This window comes from Phalaenopsis equestris, unplaced genomic scaffold (assembly GCF_001263595.1).
Source record: "Phalaenopsis equestris unplaced genomic scaffold, ASM126359v1 Scaffold000940, whole genome shotgun sequence".
Lineage (NCBI taxonomy): Eukaryota > Viridiplantae > Streptophyta > Magnoliopsida > Asparagales > Orchidaceae > Phalaenopsis > Phalaenopsis equestris.
In genome coordinates this window covers 113661-139308 of record NW_018165379.1, presented here as the reverse complement: position 1 = coordinate 139308, position 25648 = coordinate 113661, and the positions used below count along the sequence as shown (strand labels likewise).

The window sequence follows — 25648 nt, the reverse complement described above, 5'->3', positions numbered from 1 at the left end:
CGTGTTCGGCTCGTTCGTTAAGAAACGAACACGAGCTTATTTCAAACAAACTAAATTTTAAATGAACCGAACACGAACACAAGCTTTGTTCGTTCGTGTTCGGTTCGTTTACACCCCCAGTTGCAGGGGGATGATAATGGTGGTTGGAACAGTCAAAAGGCTGCAAGAATAGCCAAGAATGGCTATTCGGGTCTACAGCAATAAGAGGGAATGACAATGGAAGCGACAAAGAAATCAGGAGACTGCATGACAACAAGGGGATGGTTGACCGAAATAACTGCAACGAGGATAGGTGAATGGGATTGGGAAAACTGCAGTGAAAACAGCGATGACGGCTATTTTAGGGCGGCTGCAGCAATGAAGGGCAATCAAAAGCGGCTTGGGTAGGATGTGGAAGGGGATTGATGCAGGGCTCTGGCAGGGAACCGACACAGTTGAGAGAGTGGAACAGCCACACAAACTATGAAGCAAAAAGTTACCGCCCCCTCCCTCCTTTTCACCTTAGTTTTTGATTCCTTGCCTATTTTATTCCCTTTCCTTTTCTAGGACTCTTCTATTCTACTCGCCTACTCTATGCCCCTTTCTTTTCAATTTCTTTCCTATTCTAATCATTGCCTGTTTTATTTACTAATTCCCATTATATATGTGTTATCTTCTTAAGCTTCTTTTTATTGTCTCTGAGAACAAAATTCTGCCTCTAGCGTTTTCTCATTTTGAGAGTTGTATCTGGCGACAAGAAATCGCTATAGATATAACTCCTTCGAGTTGGTGACCTTCTCGGTTGTTCTCCCACCTTCCAGCTGCCACCAGTCGTCTCCAGTGCCCCTTTTGTTGTCATTTACCCCCTCCCGCAGCTCCCAGCAAGACGTCGACCACTCCCAGCACCGCAACCACCTGTCACCCTCTAGTCGTTGCGCTCACCGATGTTGTTCTCCAATGCCATTCTTGTTGTTCAAGGACTCCAGCCTTTACCCAATAGCCACCTGCACCTGTTATTCCCTCCAGCACCGTCGTTGTCGACGGTCACTCCTCTTCTAATAGCAATCCACACCTACTGCTTCCTCTAGCATTATAGTAGACAGCTACCAATCACCTTCCGGTAGCAACTCTTACCTGTTGCTCCCTCCAGCACCATTGACACTTATTGGCCTTCACCTTCCAGTAGTCGTCCGCAACTGTTTCTTCCTCCAGCACCATCGACACTTGCTAGCCGTCACCTTTCAGCAGCCACCAACACCTGCTGCTCCATCCAACACCAAGTTGCATGTTGCCATCCTCAATCAAGCAATCATCGGCCTTCCTTCCCCTTCTCAAAAGCTATCAGACCATACTGTCACCTTTCAATCGACAGCCATCTGGTTGTCCGCCCACTGTAATTGCTTCAGCTACTGGACAAGACCCACCTCACCGCCAAAGTCCACGGATATTCTACTTAGTCTGTGGCAGGTTAATATTAATCTTGTTTTCATTGTCTTCTTTTCATTATTGTTAGAGGCTTGATTGTACCTCTAGTTGCTTTGTTTAATAATATTTATTTTCCTCGTTCTCGTTTGAGTTAACTCTGGTATAAGAAATAGGGAAGACAAACACCACCTCAAGAGAGAGACACGGCCAGAACACTACCCAAACCCTCAAATACAGACATCAAAGGGAGAAATAGATTTCGGTGGCTTTCTGAAACAAAACAAAAAAAAAATAACCTAGAACATCAAAACGTGAATATATAAAAAGAGGATAAATGTGTGATTCAAGAAAACCGGCCGACTCCTCATATTGGAAAACAGACTATCGAACCGGTCTAGGAAAACAGTTGGGTCGCAACCTCGTTGGCAGGACTCCACATTAGAAGCAAAGAGCGCTCCTGCTTCAGTCTCTCGGGTTGAGGGGGTTTCGACCTCATTTGTCAAAGATTTTGTCTCCTCATAGCAGTCAAGTCAGCCACATTGAAGGTAGTGAAAATAATATCAGCTCCACATACATCATTATTGTAGGCACTCTCATCCCAAAACACATTCTAAGAGAGCAAATATTTACCCACTTTGGACACAGCTTGAGCTAAAGCTGCCTGTAAATGGGTATCCTCACAAACAAATCCTCAAGCCATCAAATCTGTAATTGGCTGTAAGAAGTAACAGTCATTCAGTAATGTTCAACATTTGAAGTTAGGTCTACATATCTTATCCGAATGTACTAGTTGGTACTAGCTCTGCATCTCCCAATTCATCTAGGATTAATTAGCGATATATCTTTTCCCTCATGCTAGAGTAGGTGCTTCAAATTTTGCCAGCAAAACAACACTCTTCTTTAACTTACTAACGACTAGTTTTACCTTCTATCTGGTGGAACTTCTAGGTAGACAAAGAAAAGTTTCACAGTCTAAAGCCACTCGATGAACATGCTCTACATCCCCGACGCCCGTCGGTGTAAATTGCCCGAAGGCAACCGCCCCTCCCCTCTCCCCCGCCAACCGTAATGTACTGGTTGGTACTAGCTCTGCATCTCCCAATTCATCTAGCATTAATTAGCGATATATATTTTCCCTCTTGCTTGAGTAGGTGCTTCAAATTTTGTCAGCAAAACAACACTCTTTTTTAACTTACTAACGACTAGTTTTACGCCCGCCCACTTCGCCCTCGACAATTGCCTCCACCGCTGGCCCACACCCGCCACTCTGTGCTAGATGGAGCAAAGAAGACGTATACGTCATGCGTGGCAAAGCTTAATACTGGACCGCAGGTGGACCCAACTACTTTATGGAAAACAAAAAATTTAAAAAATACCCAACCAAACATATTTTTTACTTTTTATTTTTTAAATCATATAAATCATAATACTACCAAACACGTTTTCGAAAAATAGAAAACAAAAATAAAACAAAAACAAAACAGAATAAAAATATAAACAAAAATATAAACTAGAAAATAATTCCAAACAGACGTTTTGGATTTATTGGGCTCGGACACTAGATGATACCGTTCTAGGGCTCCAAAAAAAATATTTTGGAAGTGAATTTAGAGGGTAGGTAGTTGTGAAATATTGAGGGGATGAAATATGGGAGTTTGATGACATTTACCAAGGAAAGGTATCAATCAGCGGCTCTCTCAACTGAAAAAAACAAAGGGGCACCAACATGAAGAGATACCAAGGTTGAGGAGGATCCATCACCTATGCAAACGCTAGATACAAAAAAAAAATTACATAAGGAAAAGGATCAGCACTCACTAAGGTAGAAAAAGAGATTACATCTCTATGCACACAAAACAAATCAGAAGTTGGAAAATACAAAAAAATAACAAGATATAAAAAGTTTTCTCATCGAAAAAAGCTAATTAAGGATAAAGAAATAGGAAGGAAATCAAAATAGCAAAAAAATAAATGAATTTTGGAAGTCGGCAATCCTATTCCAATCTTATGATAGCAAGGATTCGGAATCGTGCAAAGCCTGCGGCTCATTACTTCTTCAATCGCAAAAGCCGCGTCAGGAAAAACCTAGAATTGAAGAAAGCTCACAACGAGATCGTTGAAATCCATCAATCGGATTGCAGGTGCGCAACCAGGAAATTTTGCGAGATGCACCCGCATCGATGATTTGTTGATTTGATCTCTTAGGTGGTTGATAAAAACAGCACCTACTGAAAAATCATAAGCAAACAATGAGTTAAGATTCGAGTTTGGAAATGAGATAGATCAGCACATGGGAATATTGCATACCTTCAAACCATAAACATTTAAGAGAAAAAATGATCCAACTATTGCTCAGGACTGGTCATGAAAAAAGGGATATATTTTCGAAAGAAATTTCTATTTACCTTTCTGCTAAATTAGGTATTGCACCATAGCAAAGATTGATAGAGAGAATGAAATAAAGGAGTTCCAGAAAAAACAAAAAAAAAATGATTGATAATGTATATATTAGCATTGTTTAAGAATAAGGCTTCTAAAACACTAAAACAAAGTGCTCAATAAAGCCCATGTAACAGGATTCCCAAATATGCCAGGTCTTTTGTAGCATAAATTTTCCAGAAAACTTCTGATGCTAGTAAGCCCCTTACAACTTCCGATAGAAAATCATAATGTTTGTAACAAATTATAAGCTATAACTCAAAAATGATTGTAAGTGAAAACAAAAAGTGCCAAAAAGAATCCATGAAAAAGAAGGAGCTTGTGATGTATTTTATTGAGCACATCTAGTATGAAGCCCATCTGCTTATTCAAATACAGCCCGTACCCTCACAAGATGCAGTTTAAAGTTGAGAAGGCTGGGTTATCTCTAAAACGTTAAACTTTGCTTCCATACAAACCACTAAATACATTTTGGTATATGGAGTCCAAAATATGAACGAACCACCACATAAAAAGGCTACAAGTACATTTTGATATGTAAGTCAAAAAGGGAATACGGAACAATAAATAAACTTTTTTCTCACTAATAAGCACACTTTCAAAGCAATGAACCTTCTTTTCAAAAATAAGTATGCTTACTTGGAAGTGCTACTAACTCTAGCTCGGAGTCCAATTGTCCGAATAAGAACCTCAATTGATGAAAGAGTGTGACGCTTATGACGAGGATGAATGGCTGCTGAAATTTGGTAATGCATCTCTAATAAAAACTGCATTTTAAAAAGAATTTTTAGATGAACCACATAAAGGAATTTCTTATGCCATATTATAACTTTGAATGGGATAATACTTTAAACACTCTATCAGGCCGAAAAATGTTGATTTTGTCCACCACACATGCATGCCCAGGATGATCGTTTCTATGAAAAGAAAGAAAATCAATAAAACAATAAAAAACTAACATGTTAATAAAATAATATTTAGGTTGCACGATACCTACATTTCCAAAAAGCCATCAACAACTGTTTGAACCGAGAGTATAATTGTTTCATTTGGAAAAAAAGGCATTTCTGTATCACCACAAGAACTCGCTAGAGATAGAAGAAAGCTTACAATTGACACCTGCTAAAAACAAGAGAGTAAACACACGTGGAACTAGGATAATACAGCCAAACTAACAGTCACCTTACATTGTAACCTAATTAAATTACAGGAGTAGAAAATCATCTGATGCTACTTTTCCATAACTAAGAGACTCAATTAATAAAAAAAATGCTTTAATGGATCAAAATCTGCTAACATAAGTAGTGTTTTTTTCCTGTTAATAAATAGAAATAACTCTTATAAATGGCCGGCATTCTCATAATTATATAATTAGATAGTAAGAATATCGAAAAAGTGGCCAACAACAAAAAAATAAAAAAAACTGAAGGAAAATATTCCCATGATGAAATTAAGAAATAAAAATTCCCTTTGGTTAGAAATGCGTATTTTAATAATCAGAGCATCAGGATTGAGTGAAAATGAGTATTTAAATGTGCTTGTTTCCTATAGAAAGTTAAAACAATTTTTCCATTAAAAGTAAAGAATAATTTAAATTTTCATAAAAAAAGTTTCATACACAGCACAATTTTGAAAAAAAAAGGGCAATTATAAAATAGCTAAAGACAAAAAAGAAAAATATTAGCATAACTTCAAACATGTAGGCTTGAAAAGTTCAATAAAGGAACAAAGAGCATATCAGCCAAATCAAGTTCCATTGAACCATGATGACAACATTTACATTCCTATGTTTTAAAACATTAATAGTTTGAAGATGGTATAGTAAAGTTTTTCCAAGCTTTTTACAATTACAAAGACCTCAAAAAAGTAGTAAAACTAGAATGTATCAAATGAACTAACCAGGATTCTAAAGGAATACTTTGCCAACATCTCACAAAGGACCTTATCAACTAAACGATACATATACTAGAGTTATATTAATCTATAATGTTGATTGTTGAAAAAAATCAACTTGACATTTTATGCAGTAAAACTAATATAATTAAAATGTTATCTTATCTTTTATATTAAAATATTTTTTATACCTTTTAGCAAGTAGATTAAATAGATTTCACTATTATAATTTTATCTATATTATACATATATTATAAGAATACTACTCCATTCAACCTACTTAAATGCAAAATAAAAATTTTATAAACACAAAATAGGCAGATTAACAAAATTAACACGGCATATGATGTTTATAACAATAATTTTAGAATTCTAACTGTGGCATTAATGTCAACCAAGCAAGACTAAAAGTTTTCATGACAAGAGCGCTATAGCTTGCCCCAATTCTGGTAACTTTAGCTAATAAGATAAGAATAAAAAGCTAGTTAAGAAATAATTAATTCACAAAAATCCATGTTTTCTAGAGCAAGAACACGTGAAAACAAAAGGAGATTATAAGAAATTCGGTGCTAAGAAACCATTCAGCAACAACACTTGCCATATTTCGCTTTATAAGGTCATCTCTCTCCCGTTCAGAAACTTTTGCAACATGTAGTATTGAATCGCTGACAGTTGCCCCGCAAAATTCTTTACCAGGCCTTTCATTACAATAAACTGCCATGCACATAGCAAAAATTGGCACAAAATACTCTTTGGCAAGCAGGGGCAAAGACTGGCTGATAGTCTGCATATGGTTTAAAATCGTTCGAACAACAATCAGTAGAATAATCAAGTAAGATGAACTCTTTCATATAAGATATACATTTCTCACAACTATAACAAGTGCAATATCCATCCAAATCACACAATTAGTTTTAAACAATATAACTTTCAAACGAATCAGAGAGGCAGAATTGTAAAATTATTTCATAATTTACCTTAGAAAGCCATTCAAGATTTGGAATATCACGCCTAAGAACTAATGGAGGAAGAAGCCAAGGGCAGCAATATCGAATAAAGAATTGTGGTTCAGAACTAGTGACAAAAAGCTCTTGCACCTGAAATTAAATATTGAATGCATAGAAAAAGTCATGGGCATTGAAAAAAAAACAAATAGAGTTTCATTGCATTTAATACATCAACATTTAAAACACTAAATTTATTGATGAAGTGGAAAGTTAAGATTGCTAAAAAACATATATGATGCCAATTTTATCAAATAAATGCTTAAAAAAAATTATAATCAAAATCTAAATTATCAATTACAAGAAAGTGAGAATGTGAGGTGTGAGAATGGGGAAGAAGACATTGTATAGGAGCTGACAAGAGCAGGGTTGGCATTTGGCAGGATTTTATATTATGATTTTTTTAGTAAAGAATTAAAATTAACTAAATAAAAAGAGAAAAATTCATGTATTAAAATAAATTTATATATCATTATATATTTAGAAATAGCTATTTAGATACATTATTATAATAACTTTAATTTTAATTTAATTTAATTATTTAATTAACAGAAATGTGCCTAAAAGGCAAGAAAATGAGTCTGATTCAAATTTATTTGGACTAGTTTGACTTATGGTAATTGGTCTATGGCCACGTAGGCAAAATTATAAATCTTGTACTGCAGCAGCCACCCTGAGGTACAAAGAACATTCCTATGAACAGTAGGATTGATTTAGCCGTCTAAGAGTTTAGGAAAAAGCTTTTGAAGTTCCTGCATGGACACCCAAGAAAATCTTTAAGATGTTTGCCATTGCACCTGCCAATAAACTAGCGCTTAACTTTTTGCTCGAATATCACATCAAAATATGATACTTTCAACATCCAAGTAGACAAATGCAGCTAGAATGACGAGATTTTCAGAAGCAATAATTATATTTACAACCACTTTTATGCAATAATCAACAAGAAATTCAAGTTTGAAACATTCCTGAATAAGGCAATATATCTATCATGCCAAAAATAAAAATGATAAACTTAAAAAAGGGTAAATCTAAAGCATAGGTAGAATTAAAACTGATTTTCCTGCTCATTTTCAGAGGATCAATAGAGCTTACATGTAATATTTTATATTGGTTCGTATGAAGCACTTGAGGTGAATATGAATCATGATAAAATCATCTTCAATATTCTCATGAGCACATCTCTTATAATTTTAAAAATAAATATTAATCATTATGTAACTCAATGCTCTTTAACTCCACCACGTAAATAATGACTGTGATATGGCATACAAAAAAAAATGACTCATAGTAGTACCTCTAAGAGTTTTGCTAAGCTGACTTCACAAGCTACCCAACGAGCCATTATTGATCCCATCAGCTCCTCTAAATACTGTAAAGAAGAGCAAACTTCATATACAAACTTGAACAGCAGAATAGTATCTAGTATTAAAATAAATGCTTGGAATTTATGCAATACACAATTTCAAGTAGCAAAACTAAAAGCATTGTTCATTAAAGACTTTAATATATCAGTACATAAAGACAAAATGTATGAATTGAAATGGGAAAAATTGCACATCATAAGTGCATCCAAATCTAAAACAATTTTTTTTATTTTTTCTTCAACTCCACTTCACGGTTTATCTATTATATAGCTTTTAATAATCCTGAACAAAATCTGTTAGCTTGATGTAATATCCGTTAAGGTGCATAAATTGAATGATGGTTTTCAACTAAATACTTCTTATCATGATAGAGGACATAATTCTTATGAAAGCTCCTCAAAGAATTTAGGACATTTTCATGAATGATTTCATCAGCCTATATTTGACATATGAGAAGCACTCCACCTATTTAACTTTATATAAGATAACCACAAAGCCTTCTCATATGTATATTCGACAAGAATTTACTGTGTTGCTCGTGTTTTGCCTTCTAAGCTAGTGTTGGTCATCCTTGAAATAATGCGAATCTATTACCAAGTAGAGACCTGCCTCTAATGCAAGCTGTGTTTCAAGTAAAGTTCATGGTAATTCAATGTGCATTTTAATTTCTACCACAAGAAAATCAATTGTTACCATCTAGAATTGCAATAATTGTTCTAAGAAAATGGTAATGATGTGTGCATTCAAGGGATTACTGGATTTCCCCTACAGAATACAATGTTGCACATCATAAACAGAGTTCATCCAGCATTGAGGGACTTGATGCAATCATCTGTCTGATGTGTGATGGTTCTAAGGCATTAGGAGCAAGTTATATTTCCAGTTGCCAGACCATACCTATAAGTATTCTATGCGATTTAGAACCCTAATTATGCTATTTTAAAATATTATGATACAACAACTGTATGAGTTCATAAACCTATCTGAAGCAAATATACTCGATATCTTTTGTGTTCAAGTTACAAGGGTGACATAAAAAAACTAAAAGTTTTAGGATGAGAGAACATCTTAGAAAAATGAGTACCAAATCTCACACTAATAAGTAAACTAAAATGACTATGATTAGCAGATGAATGATATGTCTATATTGATTGTTTGTATGTGCATGAATGATTATGATAGTCATCACTTTATGGTACTAATAGGGGAATGCTACCACATTCATGTACATAAATAGAAAAAGATATTAATATTGAAGTGCCTTAACTAGCAAAATTTTTAGATGGTGCTCCGGCAACAATTGTATAGATATAGAATGATATAGATATGTTATTTAAATAGTAATATTCACTAAATGGCATCATATGTTTTAAATATCAAATGTTTAAATTAATTTAATAATAATAATTAAAAAGATTAAGCTAACTCTAGTTAATAATTATACTCATTCAGGCATAAAGATACGTCCGAAACTATAATAGAAGTAAGCCTATTATAAAATAAAGTATTACATCCTACTATAAATGTAAATACAAATGTCATGATCCAAACGATGGTAGTGATAATTTAGTTGACCAGAAGTCTAGATCACAGTTTATCGGAAATGATACAGTCGTTGTAGATAAGTACATAAAGATATTTCAAGACTTACGTTCACTTTTAAGGGAACTGCAAATTCGACTGAAGCAGAGATTGACTGATGTTAATTAAGAAGATTATAGATACTATGGCTTGTCCGGATGAAAGAAGAGTGTCATTAGATTTGTTTGTGCTGGATGGAGAAGCCGAAAGGTGGTGGCATGTGCAGCGTCAGAAAAAGCAAGGGACATACCCAATATGATAGGCAGCCAAGAGGAGAATGGATTGTACCCCTATTCGCTCAAAGACAAATGCAGGACAAAATTACTAGATTGGTTCAGAGAGAGAAGAAAGTCATGAGGTACAAAGCAGAATTCACTGTATTGTTAAGATATGTGCCACAATTGACCAAAATTTTAGCAAAAAAAGTACTACAGATTCATTGCAAGATTAAAGAATTCAATCAGACAGTCACAGATACCTTTAGGGATTGATGAATACTCAGTATTAGTGGAACGAACAAGACAAGTGAAAATTGATTATTAGTTTACTCAGAAGCGTAAAGAGGCGCACAAGAGGAAGAGTATTGATGAAGACCATGGTGATCAATCAGAAGGATCTAATGGGAAAAAATCCAAGTAAAATTCAAAAAGATTTAGCAAAGGTACAACTCATAATACAATAGCCACTTGTACCAAATGCAGAAGATAGCATAAGGGTTTATTGGGCACTAACACATGTTACTAAAAAATTTTTTTGGGATTAAAGGATTCAAACAGACACCCATTGTAAACTTTAGAGATTGATAAATATTTGACACAAGTGGAATAAGCTAGAAGAGTGAAAAACGACTACCAAATTACTTAGAAGCATAAGGAGATAATACGAGGAAGAATAATGATGAAAGTGAGCATGTAAATCACTCAGAATGATCCAATGGAAAGAAGTCTAAGAACAATTTGGTGAAGTCAGCAGAGGTACAACTGAAATTACAGTAGTCACGTGTGCCAAATGTTGAAGATAACATACGCGTAAATGTTTGATGAGCTCTAACACTTGCTACTGTTGTCGTCAGTCTAGTTATATAGCAAGATATTGTTTATCTCTTAGCCAAAAGAGCATTGAAGATCAAAAATCAGGTGGAGCTTCTTCACAGAAGTCAGTAAGGGGGCAGAAAAAGATAGTCTATAGCCTCAACTCCTACCCAAGGTCCACCAAGACAACCGGTTCGACCTCGAGTACATTCCCTTACGCATAGTGAGTTTGAAGAACCAACGGTTGTTGGTGATGAGCTCTGATTAGTTTGGTGTTTTTTTATTTTTCCTAGCATGTTTCATGTTTCCGTAACTATGTGTTTCGAAGTATATTTGAGTCGCCTTTATTGAGTCTTTACCTTTATAGTGATTCTCATCTTTTTTCTAATGAAGCTAGTTTCATAGATAGCTCATGTTAACTTGCTTGAGTTCTGTTTATAAATTTCGAAGAAAAAACTTTTGTAAGTGGGCAAGTAACAGTTATGTTACACGAGGGACGAAGAATCAATAAAGAGAAAGGGAGGTCGTCGTGGAAATTAACAGAAGTTGACAAAGTGAGGAGTCGAACAGTTAAAGAAGCGAGAGGAATCCAACAATCAGGAACTCAGAGGTCACTTGCATTCTAATAAACGAAGCATAGAGGGCAGTCAAGGCAAGTTCAAAAGAAAAAGAAAGGAGGAGGGGGAAAAGGAAGGGTGTGACTCACCTGCAAGAGAGGCTCAAGCAAAGCAGAGGAGACGTCGACTTTGAGCTTTCGTGCGAGAGGGAGCTAAAATCGAGCCATCAACGTCGTGCTCACGAGAGAGAAGATGGAGTTGCATGCGTTGGAGCGGTGCGAAGGAGACAGTCGCGTGTTTTACGATGACCATGATAAGTCTTAAAACATTTAATTAAATTTATTTAATAATAATAATAAACATAATAACAATAATAATAACAATAAAAATAATAAGATACATTGAAATAAATATATATGTACATATGTATGTATTGAATAAAAATTAAGAAGGATTATAAAAAGTAAATTTAATAGTTAAATTAAGAATATTTGTAGTTTATTACTATCATGTATGTGTGTGTGTGTGTGTGTCTATATATATATATATAAATTTCTTTTAAAGATGTCGTCTCCCACGTTCGGCTCTGCTAGGGTTTCCACCCATGTTGAACACTAGCAACCCTTATCGCATTAAAGATCATTTCTCCGGCGTCGTCTCACCATCCTCTTCGTCATCGTCGGCTCGCGCTGCTTCGACATCGACGGTAGCTCTCGTCTCGTCGTCTCTGATCGAAGCCGACAGAGTTCGCATCTCGTCGTCTTTGTTCGATTACATCTCACGGAAGACAGGAAGGGGTCGCGTCTTCCTTCACTCACTGAAGACGAGAAGGGGTTGCGTGCTCGTTTCCTCCTTTGTCTACCTTCTCGACTTAGCTCGATAGCACCGAGTGTTTGGTCTCTTCAGCTCCTGACCGTCTTCGGCTCGTCATTCCTACCCTCTGACCGACTTGGCAGGGCTTCTAATTGTTGTGATGGAGCTTCATTTTTTTTCAGTTGAATTTTTCTTCAGTTGAACCTGGCATAGCCTCCTTTGTCCACATGGTGGGTAATCCTCAGGTGGAGACGGTAGTTGTCATCCCCTCAAGTTATAAGGAATATCGTGATGGTACATGTGATTGCCCATTTATTAAGAATGCAAGTAGAAAAAATGAGAAAGCAGCACACTTTTTCTCAGAGTTAGAAATTTCAATCCTGACTGACAAATTCAAATTTGCTTTTATTGGAAAATTTCAGTGGGGGCACTCGTGGGGGCACTCTGGGGGCACTCACCTATGAAAGTTATCAGGAAAAGTTTTGATGATCTCAAATTAGCAGGAAATTGGAAAGTGGGGCTCATAGATGGGAGATATGTATTGATTCAATTAACGTGACTGAAGACTACACGGATTTTCTCCAAAAAATATCTCAGCATTGTTGGTAAATCAATGAAGCTACTCAAGTGATCTCCTGATTTTAACTTCAATCATGAACCTCCTATTGTACCGGTATGGTTCAATCTATCAGGTCTCAAACTGTATTTTTTTCATCATTAGGTTCTTTACTCTATTAGGGTCATACTTGTGGACCTTATCAAACTAAATCTACCGACTTTCAACCTAACTAGACCTTCTGTGACCAGAAAACTTATGGAAAAAGATATTATTTTACCTGATGTTACTAAGTCTGGTTGGGCACAACTCAGAATGAATATTGGCAACAAATCGTTATGGAGCATAGACCGCCTTACTGTTTTCATTGTAAGATGTTTGGGCATACACTTGATAAATGTCATAAGTTTCATCCTAATTTGAAATCTAAAGTTCACGTGAATAAGGATGGATCTAATCCCACTACTCTTGACAAATTTATTCTATCTAGAGAGAAAGCTACCACAGAACAGGTTTTGGATATCGCTAAAGATCAGCCACCTACCATCCTTGCTGAGAATGTGCAAGCCGATCATTTACCCAACATCGCAGTTCCTGATTAAGAACATTATACTATAGGTACAGATCCTAAAGTGCTTATATCACTCACTGTTCTGGAAGAAGACTCACTTACATGTCAAGACACGAGAGTGATTCTTTGATTCAATCAAAGATCAGCTGGCACAACAAGCAGTTACTTTTAATGTTCAACATCCTACACATGTCTGGCACACTTTAGACCAATCCACTGATCAGGCGAGTCAATCTTCGGATGAGGAATGGCAGGTCTATTCCAGGAGGAAGAAGATGACTGGAGGCCGACTCGAGCTTGGAAACTTATTTGATGATACTTTGGTTACTACTGGCAATGGCACTCATCTTATCAATTTATTAGCTGACTCATTTCCTAGAACTTGAGGTAGAGGCAAAGCAAAATTGAGTCGCTCTCTACCTATCTGATTCTACGTTTTTTGGCATTTTTTTTATTTTTTTTTTCTTTAGGACTTTTGTAATTTTCTGTATTTTCTCTTTTTTTGAATCATTTGTATGTGATGGTTATTGTGGGGGAAGGGTGTCATGCTTGGGCCCTTCCACACAATCTATATGTATACTTATTTTCTTTTAATATATTAGCCTTTAGGCTTTCTCAAAAAAAAAAAAAAAAAATATAATATATATATATATATATATATATATTGATAAAGTCCAAAAGCTAATATATTAAAAAAGAAAAGATACAGATAGGTTATATGAGAGGACCCAAAAAAGGCACCCCACCCACATGGTACACAACACACACAAAGGTCCCGAAAAAAGAAAAGATACATGTAAACCCAAAAAACCAAAATTGTCAAAACACAGAATCAAATAGCTAAGGAACGACCCAATTTAGTCTTGTCTCTACCTCTAATTCTAGGAAGGGAGCCAGCTAACAAGTTGTTGAGTTTTGTGTCATTACCCGAAGTAACCAAAGACCCGAAGTAACCAATAACCAAAGTATCATCCATTAAGTTCCTGAGATCGAGTGGGCGTCCATTCTTCTTCTTTTGCTTGGATGTGTAAACTTGTCATTCCTCATCCGAAGGCTGGCTCATCTGATCAGTATGTTGGTCGATAGATTGTCGGGCCTGTATAAGCTGATGAGCCCCTTTAGCGTCTTGCGCCCGACTAACAGTAACCACTTGCTTAATCTAGTGAGGTGGTAGAAAGCTTGTCAATCGTTGCAACAATGATAGGATCTAAGGTAGGTGAAGTATGAAATGTCTCCTCTACACATGAGGCTTCCTGAAGATGAGGAGCTGCGACGCCTTCCTGACAATCGGGCCAAACATTGTCCTGTGTGAGTAGCTTTGAAACTGTAGGTTGCCTAGTTGAACCATCCGGCAACACGTCACTCACAAAAACAGAAATAGTATTATCAGGCGATGGGTCTCCGGTAGTAAGGAAAAATTATTATGTGCGGACTCCAGACATAGAGATACGTCCGGAGTCCAATAAATTGCCTCCATGTGGAGCTGACAGAAAAAAACTTGTTTTCTTATGATCCGGCCCAGTGACACAGGGAAATAATCCTCCAGTGTGATTTTGCGTTATTAGAAATTATTGTGGTGGTATTGATGTGTTATTAGATGTTATTATAACACGGGATAAATCTCATGACATAATAATACATGAATACCACCACAATAACAACTAAATAACAAGGAATAACACGAGCAATTATTCCCTTGTACTAAAACGAATTTTTTTTTATTTTTCTGTCACCTCCACGTGGCATGATTTTATTGGACTCCGGACGTATCTCTACGTCAGGAGTCCGGACGCAATACTTGTTCGGTGGTAAGAGGGTTACAGGTGGCAACGACGGGAGAAAAAGTATTTAGAGGGAGAATGGTAGGAAGAGCAGATGGCGTTTCCATCAATGTTTTAATAGCCAGGGGATTGCACTCCATGGTGGAGGGGCAGGGGGCTCGGTAACATTTTTACTCTGAGGTTTTAAATGAGGGTGCAAATGGTGACATTGAGAGTGAGAGTGTTCAAACAAATGGCAGTGGGTGCAGTAGGTTGGACCTGTTCAAGTTTCACCCGCAGCCAAAAACCCTAGTGCTGTGAGTCAATCCAGATCTCCCCCCGAAAATGTAAAGTAATGTCTCGTTCAATCAAAATTTTGGTTTCAGAAGGTTTACTTCGATTAACTGTAGGAATATCAGTTTTGAGGGGTTTACCGTAGACCATAGCTAAGGAGTAGAGGAGCTCGTGATTGAATAGATGTAAATTCAGACCCGGGAAGCGCAGCCATACAGGAATGGTAAAAGGTTTAGTGAAAGGATCAAAGTCGACCGTCCATTTTAAAACTTTGAATTGAGTGCAATGAGAGCATGAATGATATATTTATATTGATTATTTATATGTGAATAATTAACTATGATGAAGTAACTAATTTATGATACACGCGGAAAAACGCTAAGGTACTCGTGCACGTAAATAAAAAATGAAATTAATATTGAAATATATTAACTGGTACAATTTTTAGACGGTACTTGTGTGATGGTTGCACAAATATAAAATGAAAAAGATAAGTTTTGAATATAATAATACTCATTGAATAGGATCATATCTTTTAAATACCAAATGTTTATATTGATTGATTAAAAAATTTTAACTAGCATGCATATTACTTTTTTATCCATTTATATTATTTTAGTTTAGCACTATCAGTATTCACCGGCTTATTTAGCTCACTATCATTTTGAAACGAATTTTTTTAATGTTAAGTTATTTGATTCAAAAATGAACGATAAAAGAGAAAATATTCATATAAGATGCGGACAACCTGTAATAAAGTAAATTTAATTTAATTTAATTAGTGGCTCATTCATTCGTTAATATTTAGCTATAGAAAATAATTAAAGGAAACTTTATTGCCAATCACCTACCTTGGTTAATTCCAAGCCCCGAGTCGGGTCGTGACAATTATACGACTCTTCAGTTTAGAGTTTGGGAGAGGTTTCATGCCTTTTAAATTGTAGGAATTAAGAAAAATCATCTAACTCTAGAATTGTAAGTGTTTATCTTTGTATTTATGTTGAATTGTTTGGATTACTAAAGAAGAATATTTGATTTGCCGTACTTTTGTGAAAATTCATACACATTTCCATGTTGGGTCGTATCAAATTGATATCAGAACATTTCAATTCAAAAAGAATTGCGGCTAGAATATAATTCCACGTCCTACCTACTGAATGGACTCGCAGCAGAACCTGAATCTCCCAAATTTCTCCTCTCACGTTCGGTTGTGTGATAGGGTCACGATCAAGCTTGGGAAGTGACAAAGGGCTCGCAGTAAAGACCAAAATCTCCTATCTTCCACCTCCATTGCAACAGAGAGAACTGGTGGAAAAGGCAACGAAGAGGTGGCAGCTTACAAATCCAAAGCGTCGATCTTTCTCCTCCCGCTCCCTGGACGTGATACAGTCGCAATTAGAGCTTGTTGAGAACGCAAACACACGGCGTACAGAGGCTTGGACTTATCTTACGTGGCATAATGAGACCCCAGACTCATCTTTCTTTTCTTCCAATTCTAGTGTGTGATCAAATTGAAATCATTGCGGCATTACAAAGTACAGATGTTTCTATCTTTTGTGATCAAATGCTTACCAGGACATAATGGCAGCAAAGAAAATAGATTATATGGAAAAGACATTGGAGGATGATGTAAGCCAACACAAATCCGGGATAAAGAAAAGGCTCTCTGCCATAGAAGAAAAGTTTTCCTTCATAGAATATAGGTTTTCTTCCAAGAAAAACTAATTCAAAAGCTTGGAGGAGATGATAAGAAAGCTTATTTAAATGCAATCCAAGACCTCATCGGCGGCTCAACTTGCAAGCCCTAATTAAGACTTGATCGAAGATTTTGTGGATAGATCGAAAAAGAAAGAGATTGAACATGAGAGTATAAGAAGAAAAGCATACAGCATCAAGAACTCCTCCTTAGGACTCTGATTTTGAGGAGGGGGGAGGGGAAGGGGGTAGTGGGAGGGGTTGACTCGAGATTTCAGATATAGGCGGTTGGACGAAAACATGGAGAAGGGCACAGCAAGGGGTATGGAAGAGTACTAAGAAAGAAGAGAAGCAGAGAAAATGTATGACTATGGTCGAATAAGAGTTACTTCCTCGATACATGAGGGGAAACATCGAACGAAAAGGAAATTGGGGTTAATATGATAGGATTAAAAAGTTGAAGATGGCAATTTTCAAGAGGGAAGGGAAGGTGCATATGTGTGGGTATATAGGTGGAGTGATATTTCGTAGTTGATGGACTAAATGGGGGGAGAGGCTTATCGTAATCGTATAATGTTTGGAGGGTAAAGCCCTAACATAATTTCATTGAAGGGAGCCTAAATTTCTGATATAATCATGGAAGGAATTTAAGGATTTCTTGTTAGAACGTTTTTGAGTCATTCGGGAAAAGGCCTACATAAGCAATTCTATAACTTGACTCTGGAGGGGATTGTCACAAAACATAGGGGGAGATTCGAGCTATTGTGGGGACAGTTGGTTGCGGAGGGGGGAATTTCTAAAGCAAGATAAAGGGGATTTTTGTGAAACGTGTAAAGCTCAACATACAGACAGCACTATGACTATTAAGACCATAGGGGTAAAGGGAGACAATGTAGCTAGTTCAGATGGTAAAAAACAAGAACCAAATAAAGAAGACCAACAGAAGCAGCACAATAGGTGATATCAGACTAGCTAAAATGTAGTGAAACACAAAAGAAAACTTTATCTATATAAAAATAGGAACACGACTCAAACGAAAAGGGAATACATTAATATACTAATCTCTGGTGAACATTGTACGAGGAGCTCCGAAGGCTGTGGTGGCGTCAGCGGGGTGGCGTGAAAAAAAATGAGAAATCCAGGAGACTGAATGGGTAGGGTTGGTGTTTGGTTGTTAGTAGGTTGTGTTGGGCAGCCAGGTAGTAGAGGAAGTAGAGGCAGCGACAAAGTGGTGGAGGGATATGGGGTGGTCGGTGGCTAGGGGAGAGGGTAGGAGAAGGGGGCGGGGGAAGAAGTGGAGTAGCTTGGAAGGATACAACACCACCTTGAAGGAAGATACAGTCGAAGCACCACTTGTAGTTGGATACAACCCTAGCAAGAGGTAAAAGGACTTTACACAGAAGATTTGAAAACAACACAACCAGAATTTACTCCCACACACACAAAGGACAGCAATTCATAGACTCCCAAAAAACTTCTAAACAAAAGATGAGGGAAGGCAAGAAGAATCCAGAAAACACTGCACTCCTGCCTTAGTGAGAAATTGTGAACTGCCTCGCCCATTCCGCTCCCGCCTACAGGAAGCATCGCGGGGTTTCTGGCCACCGCAGTTTGAAGTGCCCCACTGCGGGGCATTGTTAGAGTGTCGCGTTAACGACGTTGATAGCACCCACCGTTAGTCTCCTGAGGTTGAGGACGCTTCAACATCATAAGTTGAAGCTTCCATTTCGTCGCTAGCCACCCCTAGATACCACTGGTGACTACACTATCTTTCAAGGTACCCAAGGGTCTTCTCCCACTTAAGAGCAAACATTCACCTCAATCCCATCTTTTAGGATTGTGTGCCCCGCATGTACTGTTGAAATTTTCCAAAGTAGCTCGCAGGCAGTTCAGTTTTGTGTGTCGTGAGAGTGGCCTAAACCCTCCAACCTGGTGGTGGAGCTGGTAGAACGGTGTCGACTATGAGACCCTAAAACCTTTTTTGTCGTATTTGTTCCATATTTGGAGTTGTTATCTCAGTCCACTCATTCTGTGTCGCCACTAATCCTAGTTCCACTGATGTTGTTTTGTTGGTAACCTTGTGTAAGAACAAAAAATTAAATTATATAAAAATAATAATAATAATAATAATAACTAATTAATTAAAATATGTTGTGGTTTGAGGAGACGCGTTATAACAAATTTGTCGCATTCCTCATTCGAACAAAACAAAGCATAACGAGCGAGGAAGAGTAAAGGAAGCCATATAGTAGAAGGGAGAAGGAAGAGGTTGTGGTTAATGTATAACTTTGTGGCCTAGCCAGGAAGGAGGCGGCGACATCAAAGACCGTCTTGGAACTAGCCGCAACCGAAGATGTGTACTCTTCACGAGAGAAGCCAAAGTAATGCAAGGAAACAACAAACCTTGTGTGCCACTGTTAAGGTTGTTTAGCCTTGTGGCTTTGTTCACATATAGAAAGAAGAACAGAAGGGGAGTCGATGTCGGCGAAACGATATGTGCTTCTTCGTGTGCATAGGAAGGAAGGGGTTGTGTCTGTGCTCTGCTAGGGTGAGACGGGCCCGAAGGAGCTCACACAATCGAGCCGCGTAAAGTAGGATGGGGTAAGCTTCGTGCGTGAGCTAGAGCATAGGTAAGTTATATAAGGTTTGCTTAATATTTTTTTATAAGTTAATGAATATGTTATTATATATACAAATTTTATGTGTGTGTGTGTTTAAATGCAAGATAAAAATTTAATTAGGACATCAAAAAAATGATTTCATATTCAAAGGAAAACTTAGAGGAGCGTAGGAGTTAGGAGGATCGGTCTGAGCAACTTATAAGATAAATATTAATGATATATTGTTATTAGAACAAATAGTATAATTATTTAAATTAATGTTATTAAATTGTTTATGTAATCAGAAGGGTGTAAAAGACTGATAAATTTTCAAATTTTGAGGAAGATTGAGAACTTTAAGGTCAATAGAGGTTAGAGTTTTTAGTCATTCTTGCATCTTTATCATTTCTTTCTGGTGCATAACTGATAGCAATCCAAAAATATAACTTAAAAAAAAAAAAAGCACTCATAATTGACCTCTTTAATGATTCATTTATTCATTGATTACAAATAGATGTCATGAATCCTTATTTACATGAATAGGTTATAAAGATAAAATCAAATAGTTTGAAACCAAATCTAATACTATCTAAAACTAAATCTAATTTTAAAAAAAAACAAATTCAAAATAAAAGATTATTAAAAAAATAATAATTTAGCCTATTAAAAAAAAAAAGACAAACCCTGAAACACAAATTCCTGATATCAAGAAATGCATTAATAAATAAGCGAAGACTATAAAACATGGTTGGGGGATTACAAAAATGATACGAACTAAAATCCATAATCCATACCTTGGCCCTCGAGTCATATTGAAGCACTTCCGATAGATTATCAAGCAAAGCATAAGCTAGTTTTCTAAGGCATAATTACAAAAGAACAACATGAAAAAATTAGTTGAAATTACTATGAGTAACTTAGAAAAGAAACTAGGAGGGTGAAAATGTACCTTAAGCAAGGAACAATAGCTGCAGCCACACACATCATAAAAACAGCCTGAAGAACATGAATAGACAAATTCTAGTAACAAAAAAAAATTGGGCGAAATAGCCATTGTTCTTGCAATCTCAAATAAAAAGCATGCCTTTGCTTTCAAATGTGTAATGCCAACACATTGTACCATCAATAAAACATAAGATATCAAAGATAGCCAGAGAGGTAAAAATAAAAAATAATTTTTCTCTACGTTGCAGCTAATACCAGTTGACAACCTCCACAGTGGTTATAAGAATTATATGCTACAACAGGCTTCTCAACTCCTATAACTAGTGTAAAGACAAAATTCAAATATAGACGGACAAAAAATGTGATTCATACACATTTTTGACATAAACAAACATATTTTAAGTATGCTTTTTATCCTAGAAAGGTGGATTTTGGCATAGAGGATTAAAATAAAAATAGCACGAAATAGAAAGTACGATAAGAAGTTTCAAACTGATGTAATACGAAGCAGAATTTATCGTAAGAATCACACTACCTCTACTTCAACTTTCTCACTGAAAAATGCTAGATGAGCAAGAGTGATGATTGCAGACTCAATTCCAAGAACAGGCTGAGCACCAAGTGCTATAACTTCATGGGCTTTGACTACTCTTTCTTTAGACGTCCTAACCAACTCAACCCCAAAATTGGAACTGCCAAAAAGAATACAATTGATTTTTTTTTTACCAAACAGCAATCAACAAGAGTTCCTGTTTAACATTTATCCTTGTAAATAGTGAGCATGAAATAATATAAAAAAGAAGAAAAAAAACAATCTAAGTGGCATCCAACTACATTTAAATTAACAAAGAAAATTCAAAATGACAAAAGAAATCAAGAAAAAAAATAATTACCGCAACTGAAAAAAAAGAAATATTAGATTAAGGCATATTTTGGGCTTGGGCAAAAGTAAAAGCTACAGAAATTTTGGGAATCTTAGTAATCCATTTTAGATCATATTAGCACAAAAGAATGAATTTTATCATGTTTCCATTTCCAAAATTTTGCCAAACTACATAAAAAACATATCATGATGAAAATTATTACCTACACCACTTCATTACTACCATCTCCGCATTTAACATCACATCATGCTGTTAATTTACCAAATCTACTTGACAATCTAATTTCCATTCACATTTATCCCCGAGTGATAACATATCCCAATCTGTCAAAACCAAAGAGTATATTTATCGAGTGGCGTGATCACTCATCTATGCTTCCATCATTCATGCAATACAATTCAAACAAAAGATTGGTTTTTCAAAAGCAAACAAGAATGAGTTGAACCAGACCAATTTGAACCTTATTATGCACTTTTTTATACTTGGGCAAGATTGCATGTTAAATCTTACTTTTTAAAAAAAGATTAGAATAATTTTATCCATATTTTACGTAATTTGAAAAAGGATAATTTAATCCTATACTTGGTTGCATGGATTTTGAAATTAGAATCGATGAATAAGATTGATCTAAGTTGTGCAAGCAAGTCACTCAAATATAATGCATGCAGAGCATCTTTAACTCTGCATCTTATTCTCTTTATTTCTTCATTTCTTATGCCCAATATCATTTGGCGTTAAAGAGAGATTTGTTCAATTATTTACAGTTCCATATTGAATTGAACTCTATATCCTTTCAAAAGGTGATGGATTAACATTTACTAACTATATAAAGGAAATCCTTGAGGTACAATTGGGGGTTCATGCTAACTATTACATTCCAAAAACAATTCACAAAATGGTTCACAGTCAAAAGAACATTTAATAAAAATAGCAAAAAACTCCCAAACAATGTCTAGGTGGTAAGAACAAGAGTAAATACCAAATATCATGAAATAACTCATTATGGCCATCCCAAGTATGAAAAAGAACGCCAACTTTTCTTGCTAGAAAGATCCTAACCCGGTAATCCCTATCTTGAAGCATTTCAAAAAGTCTTCCAATCAATGTCTGCATGTAAGAAACAACAGCCCAATGGTAAAGCAAACATGCAAGGATCTCTAAAACCAAATTCAATAATGCTAAATAAGAAAACCCATAAATGTATAACAAGCTTACTTGAGCAATACAAGGTTCAATTAACACAAAACTGCAAATGCAATCGATCAAGTTTATGCGGGCAACCCAATAAGAAAGACCAGTATCGGCTATTTTCCCCACCAAAATGCCAAGAAGATTTAAATTCTGAAGTCCAAAATGAAAAATACAAACATAAATTCTAAAAATATTTTCAAAAAAAACATTAAGTTCTGAAATTGGATATACAAGTAGCATTGTTAAAAAATGCAAGAGTCATTAGAAGAAATACTTGATAGTAATGAAGAGCTCCAAATTATAAAACTGAGCTTACAATAACACAATAAAGCATTAGTAGTCTAGAATATTGAAATTATCGATTGAAGTAGTTTCATCATTGGAGCAGCAACATGCAGATGTGCAACAAGCACCAAAAATCTCTCTAACATTAAACAATAATTTCCCTTTTATTGCATACTTTTTAAAAATCAAATAAAGGGGAACCAAGAAAGGCACAATTGAAACATTTTTATAAAAATAAATCCTCACTATAACCAGCATTAAACAAAAACTCTTGGTTTAAAGACCCATTACATCCACTTTTCCTTTCATCTCATGCTTCTTCAATCTCTAAATCCATAATACATTGATGGCTACATTGATGGCCAAAAAAAAAAGAGGAGAGCCTAATGTAGAAATATCAATTTGAATGAATTTGGGCTAGGCAGAAGGAAATAATTATACAAAAAGTATTATATTTTTCCTCTTCTTTTCTCTTGTAATCTTGATGTAACATTGCCAATGTTTACATCAACACTGTCAGAGCAGTCTAGCATAAGTTTGCATAGATCATATGAACTCCCAGCACCAACTGGATCCCCAAATCGATAAACCAATGAAAGCATTTCAATATTCACATTGCCGTAAAAATTACAAGCACTCCTTAGGTAACAGAATCCTCCAGCATCGATGCCATAACTAGGTTCATAATCATGTCTACCATGCTTATAATCATTGCAGCTTAACTCACAACCAAATGTTTCCTCATTGCACAATGGACACATTCTCATTACTAAATGGTCACCTGCATATTTTCAATTCAAAATATTTCATAAAAATGCAAAATTAAATACAGTTTTTTTTATTATTGCATGTCATTTTTTATGCATTTTAATAAAGTGATTGTTTAGTGTTCCATTTAAAAAAGGGGAATTTACATACATACCACACAATTCCAATTTATTTGCATATCTAATGCCTCAATTAAACTTTTGACATTACTGCCACACAAATTTTTCATCACGTCAAAAATACCACCATTTCAACTTTTAAAAAGTGAATTACACACGCATAGGTAAGGTGGCACGCATGTAAAAATTGAAGTTTAGGTGCTAGATAGTGATACAAGAGTTAACCCAAATCACAACGGGACGATGATATTATTGCTGAAATCCAAATAGGTTTTACAAACAAACAACGGAAATATGAAATACCAACACGCACACAAACACCTAATTTGGTTTGAACCGGTGGTGGTGGGAAGGCAGCGGCAGCGGCTGTGGGGTAGTTAGGGATGGATGGCAGCAAGAACAAGAGCAGAGGGTAGCCTGTATGCGGCGACAAGGAAAGGGATGGCAAGGAGGGGCTGGCAGAATGTAAAAGAACCGCAGAAGGGTGCAGCAGCCAGCAGGAGAGGGGTTGGAAGGGCAGCAGCGAGCTGATGGACGACTGGGCGGCAGAAAGCAGGCGGCTGCTTGAAGGGGTTGTAAGGTAGATGATTGCTGGAAAGGATTCGGCAGCAAGCAGGAGGGGCCTGGAAGAGTCCACAGCAAGCAAGGAAAGGAATACGAGATAATCACCATCTTAGACTAAGAGACCGCCGAAGCACCATTTGTCCTCAAATACAGCCCTAGCAAGGGAGAATGATGCTGACGATAGAGAAATTGAAGCAAAAACTGAACCTAACCAAAGAAAACCGCACATATATAATAATAGATAACTAAGGAGGAATCCCCCCCCCCTCCTAACCCATAGAAAGGTCCAGTCAGCCCCTGAACCATCCCTGTTGAACCGGTTCAGCCTCCCAACCAGTTCAACCATAGAGGAGCCCCATGTCACATAAATAAAAACATAGCAATTGAGTGGTTTGTATGTAAATCTTTCTTTAAATTAAGCAATAAATGCATATGAAATAATTACAATTAGTAAAAATGATAAAGTAAATTTTATGAAATTTGTGATAGATAAGCAGCTATACTAATAACATATGCAGAGAAAATCTAACAAGATGAGAATTGATAAAAAAATATTTGATCTTCCGACTTTTGATATTAAATTTCGGATGAACCAATTGATATTAGAGGGTTGAAATGATCAACATTTACAGCGGTCATTAGTGAATGGGCCGAGTGACGATCTAATGAATTAAATATGACAAAGCTCAAGCAAATATAATATCGCATCTCTAAGACAAAGAATATACATAATAACAATGAAAATAAAAGTAAATGTAAATACGATATTACTTAGTACAGTGACTTAAATAACTTATCAAAAACAATTTTATGCATTTTTTATAATATTTACATTACTATTTATAAACATATTTATTTATTTTACAGTTGTTACTCATGTAAACCATCGAACAGCATGCAAATTATTTCTTTCTTGTATGTCTGAATCTTATTTTAAAAATAATCATCTCATTAAACATAAAACACACCGAATAATTTATTTGTATTACCATATAAAGAAATACGAGTTGTACAAAACTGAGCCTTTAGGCATTTACAAAGTGAGAACTATTTTTAAAAATAAGAGCAAAGAGTATGCTCTCATTTACATCTTTCAAAACAAACTCCTTTTAAAAGTCAATGCACAATAATGTGTTATTCTATTTTCATCCGCAGCTAACTGTTGGAAAATAACTTGATTGAACTGTAAGAGAAATGCAAAACATGGGTTGACTTGTTAATGGGCTTGACAAACATTCCAAGCATGGACACTCTGAAGTTGCTAATAACATTCAGTCTCCCTCAATGAGAAACATATGACAAGACAATGTGGTCTCAATCATCCATG

The 25648-nt window shown here is 36.0% G+C and overlaps 1 protein-coding gene across 1 annotated transcript in view; it reads right to left on the bottom strand.

Annotated features, from left to right (window-relative positions):
- Positions 1-25648, bottom strand: part of LOC110032439 (serine/threonine-protein kinase ATM) — a 214268-nt gene that overhangs the window by 123213 nt on the left and 65407 nt on the right. The window contains exons 24-34 of the mRNA XM_020736078.1: positions 22610-22735; positions 22374-22501; positions 21046-21202; positions 20515-20561; positions 20360-20423; positions 8038-8112; positions 6714-6833; positions 6335-6520; positions 4841-4962; positions 4691-4760; positions 4483-4610 (exon numbers count right to left, since the gene is read on the bottom strand). Coding sequence (XP_020591737.1) covers positions 4483-4610; positions 4691-4760; positions 4841-4962; positions 6335-6520; positions 6714-6833; positions 8038-8112; positions 20360-20423; positions 20515-20561; positions 21046-21202; positions 22374-22501; positions 22610-22735 — 1223 coding nt within the window. The remainder of the gene's footprint in view (positions 1-4482; positions 4611-4690; positions 4761-4840; positions 4963-6334; positions 6521-6713; positions 6834-8037; positions 8113-20359; positions 20424-20514; positions 20562-21045; positions 21203-22373; positions 22502-22609; positions 22736-25648) is intronic.